The sequence below is a fragment of the Odocoileus virginianus genome, chromosome 10 (assembly GCF_023699985.2).
Source record: "Odocoileus virginianus isolate 20LAN1187 ecotype Illinois chromosome 10, Ovbor_1.2, whole genome shotgun sequence".
Lineage (NCBI taxonomy): Eukaryota > Metazoa > Chordata > Mammalia > Artiodactyla > Cervidae > Odocoileus > Odocoileus virginianus.
The window spans coordinates 1,888,497-1,891,790 of NC_069683.1; the positions used below are offsets into that span (position 1 = coordinate 1,888,497).

The 3,294-nt window shown below is 37.6% G+C and overlaps 1 protein-coding gene across 1 annotated transcript; it reads left to right on the forward strand.

Annotated features, from left to right (window-relative positions):
• Positions 1 to 798: 798 nt before the first annotated feature.
• Positions 799 to 1,737, forward strand: LOC110137918 (olfactory receptor 5B2-like). Its single transcript, XM_070472817.1, has one exon. The coding sequence runs from the start codon at positions 799 to 801 to the stop codon at positions 1,735 to 1,737; it is 939 nt and encodes a 312-aa protein (XP_070328918.1).
• Positions 1,738 to 3,294: the final 1,557 nt, after the last annotated feature.

Genomic DNA, 3,294 nt, shown 5'->3' on the forward strand with positions numbered 1-3,294 from the left:
TGCGACCCCATGGACTGCAGCACACCAGGCCTCCCTGTCCATCATCAACTCCTGGAGTTTACTCAAACTCTTGTCCATTGAGTCAGTGATGTCATCAAACCACCTCATCCTCTGTCATCCCCTTCTCCTCCCACCTTCAATCTTTCCCAGCATCAGGGTCTTTTCAAATGACCTTCTTCGCATCAGGTGGTCAAAGTATTATGTGATATAAGACAAATAATAATCTCTCTCTGCACCTCAGTTTGTTCATTTGCTCAAGTGGGAAATTGACAAGATAATCTGCATGGATCTTTCAGCTTCAACAAACAGCATATAACTGTTAGATAATTCATTTGCTAAGTTTTTTATTCCACTCTATGCTTTATTTTTTCCCCACGTTTTTTGACTTTTGAGTCTTCGTTGCTGCTCACAGCCTTTCTAGAAGGTGAGTGGGGCTACTTTGTAGCTGTGGTGCACAGACTTTTTATTGCCATGATCTCTCTTATTGTGGAGCTTGGGCTCTAGAGTGTGTGGGTTTCAACAGTTGTGGTGCAAGGTCTTGGTTGCTCCTCAGCATGTGGGACTCTTCTGGTTAAGGAATCCAACCCATGCCCCCTGCATTGGCAGGAGGCTTCTTAACCACTAGACCACCAGGGAAGACCAAAACTATGCTTTAGATCAGAGAATCAAGAAGAATAATTTATTGCCATCATAAAATAATAAAATAACAGGGTGTTTATATGATTCCAGTGCAAACTCTTTGCTGTTTACCACATGCTCTTTGCTTTCTCATTACTACAGAGAATTTAGAAAATTTCCATGGAGAATAGTACAGAGGTGATGGATTTCATCCTGGTGGGGCTAACCAATGCTCCAGAACTTCAGATTCCCCTCTTTATCGTGTTCACCCTCATTTATCTCATCAGTGTTTTTGGAAACCTGGGGATGATCACGCTGATCCTGCTGGACTCCCGTCTACACACCCCAATGTACTTTTTCATCATTAATCTGTCTTTGGTGGACTTTGGCTACTCCTCAGCTGTCACACCAAAAGTGATGGCTGGGTTTCTTAGAGGAGACAAAGTCATCTCATACAATGCCTGTGCTACTCAGATATTCTTTTTCGCAGCCTTTGCCAGTGTGGAAAATTTCCTCTTAGCTTCAATGGCCTATGATCGCCATGCAGCGGTGTGTGAACCCCTACATTACACCATCACCATGAAGACAAGTGTGTGTGCCCGTCTGGCCATAGGCTCCTACATCTGTGGTTTCGTGAATGCCTCCATCCATGTTGGGGGCACGTTCAGCCTTTCTCTGTGTAAGTCCAATGTGGTCCGTCACTTTTTCTGTGATATTCCAGCTGTCATGGCTCTCTCTTGCTCTGATAAACACGTTAGAGAGGTGGTTCTCATTTTAATTTCAAGCTTTAATGTCTTTTTTGCTCTTCTGGTAATATTTATTTCCTACCTTCTCATATTTATCACTGTCTTGAAGATGCACTCGGCTAAGGGATACCAAAAAGCTTTGTCCACCTGCACTAGTCACCTCTCGGCAGTCTCTGTCTTCTATGGGACAATCATCTTCATGTACTTACAGCCCAGTTCCAATCACTCCATGGACACAGACAAAGTGGCCTCTGTGTTCTATGCTATGGTCATCCCCATGCTGAACCCTATAGTCTACAGCCTGAGGAACAAAGAGGTGAAAAATGCATTCAAGAAGGTTTGGGGGAAGGCAATATTCTCTCTAGGATTTTAATGCTGCACGAAGGACAATAATCTAGTTTTGTTCCTCTTAAGTCTTTCCATTCACATTTTTAGCCATGAAGTCCATTTACTTGGTCAAGTTATATTCTTACCACTCAAAAATCTGTTGTGTAATAAAAATAAAATGTATGTGATACTTGAACTAAATATGTCTCAAGTAAAGCATAAGACATTTTGAATCCTACTTCTTAAAAACATTTCTAATGGTTTTTTACTTAGTCACTTGCTACACAGGCATTTTCTCTATCACATGGCAGTGCAAACATACATGTAAATCAGTGATATAAGCAAGTTCATGAACAGAAACACATATGTGTGATCTATGTGGGCATATGATCACATGCACATGGCACTGGTAAATTTGTGGTGTAGGTAGTTTATAATGTAATAATTTAAGACAATTTAAAGCTATTAGAATATAAATTTATGTCTAATCTTCTTTATTTTTTTAATGGAATATCTGTGTTAAGAGCCTTAATTGGTTAAAAAGTTATGTAATACTAAACTAAAGGATGGGCTTCATTGGCACATTTTATTGAAAGACACATAAATATCACATTCAAATGAAGTTATATTTCTGTCTTGGCTGAGTAATTTTGTAAAACCAAATGTTCACATTACAATTTTCAAAAGGATGAACAAACTTCAACATAAGAAAAATAAAAGAAAATAAAAGCATTTTAAATTATTTATATATGACCACAAAGTTTAATGATGTTTTTAAAAAATGCAGAGAGTATTAATAACATTGTGCATTTTTCTGTCTGCAAATGCTTTGAAATGGTTGATGCTTCTCTTTTGTTCATACTTTAGTTGAGTTAGGTCACCTTTTTCGCTCTCCAAGTCTTCTCCCCAGCTCCATTCACACCAATTCCCTTGCTATTTCTTGACAACTTCACATATATTTCTGCATCAGAGCCTTTGAATTTGCTGCTCCCTCTGAATGGAATCTTCTCTTACTTCATTTAGGATGTCCTTAAATGTTATCCTAACCCAGAGACTTCCTGACTATCTTTATAAAACACTCTCTCATCCCCATACACAGCAACTCTTAACCCTATAATTTTCTTTATAATCCTTATCAACACTCACTCATGTATATTTATTTGCCCACTGGTTAGTTAACCATTTCTCCTAACTAGAATGTAAGCTCCATAAGAACAGTGACTTTATCTCTTTTTCTCATCATGTGATTCTCAGCACTTAAGTGGCTATGTGTCTCATAATAGATTCTCAATCAACAATTACCAAAAGTACAAATAGAGTTTTTTTTGCATCATTTGTTAAATCTTTGAACTGCTGATGATTATATTATAGTGTATTCCCCTTAGTAAAATCAAAATTAATTAGGGTATTGGAATATAAAGTTATGTTGAACCTTTATTTATTTAATTGAAAAATTGTCCATTGTAGAGGAAGAGTTTTGCCATTTTTCAAATGAAGGTGTCATTTTTTGAGCACATTTTATGGAAAGCTACATAAGCATAGCATTTAATGGATTATAATATTTCCATCTTGACTCAGTCATTTTGGAGAAATAGCATGTTCA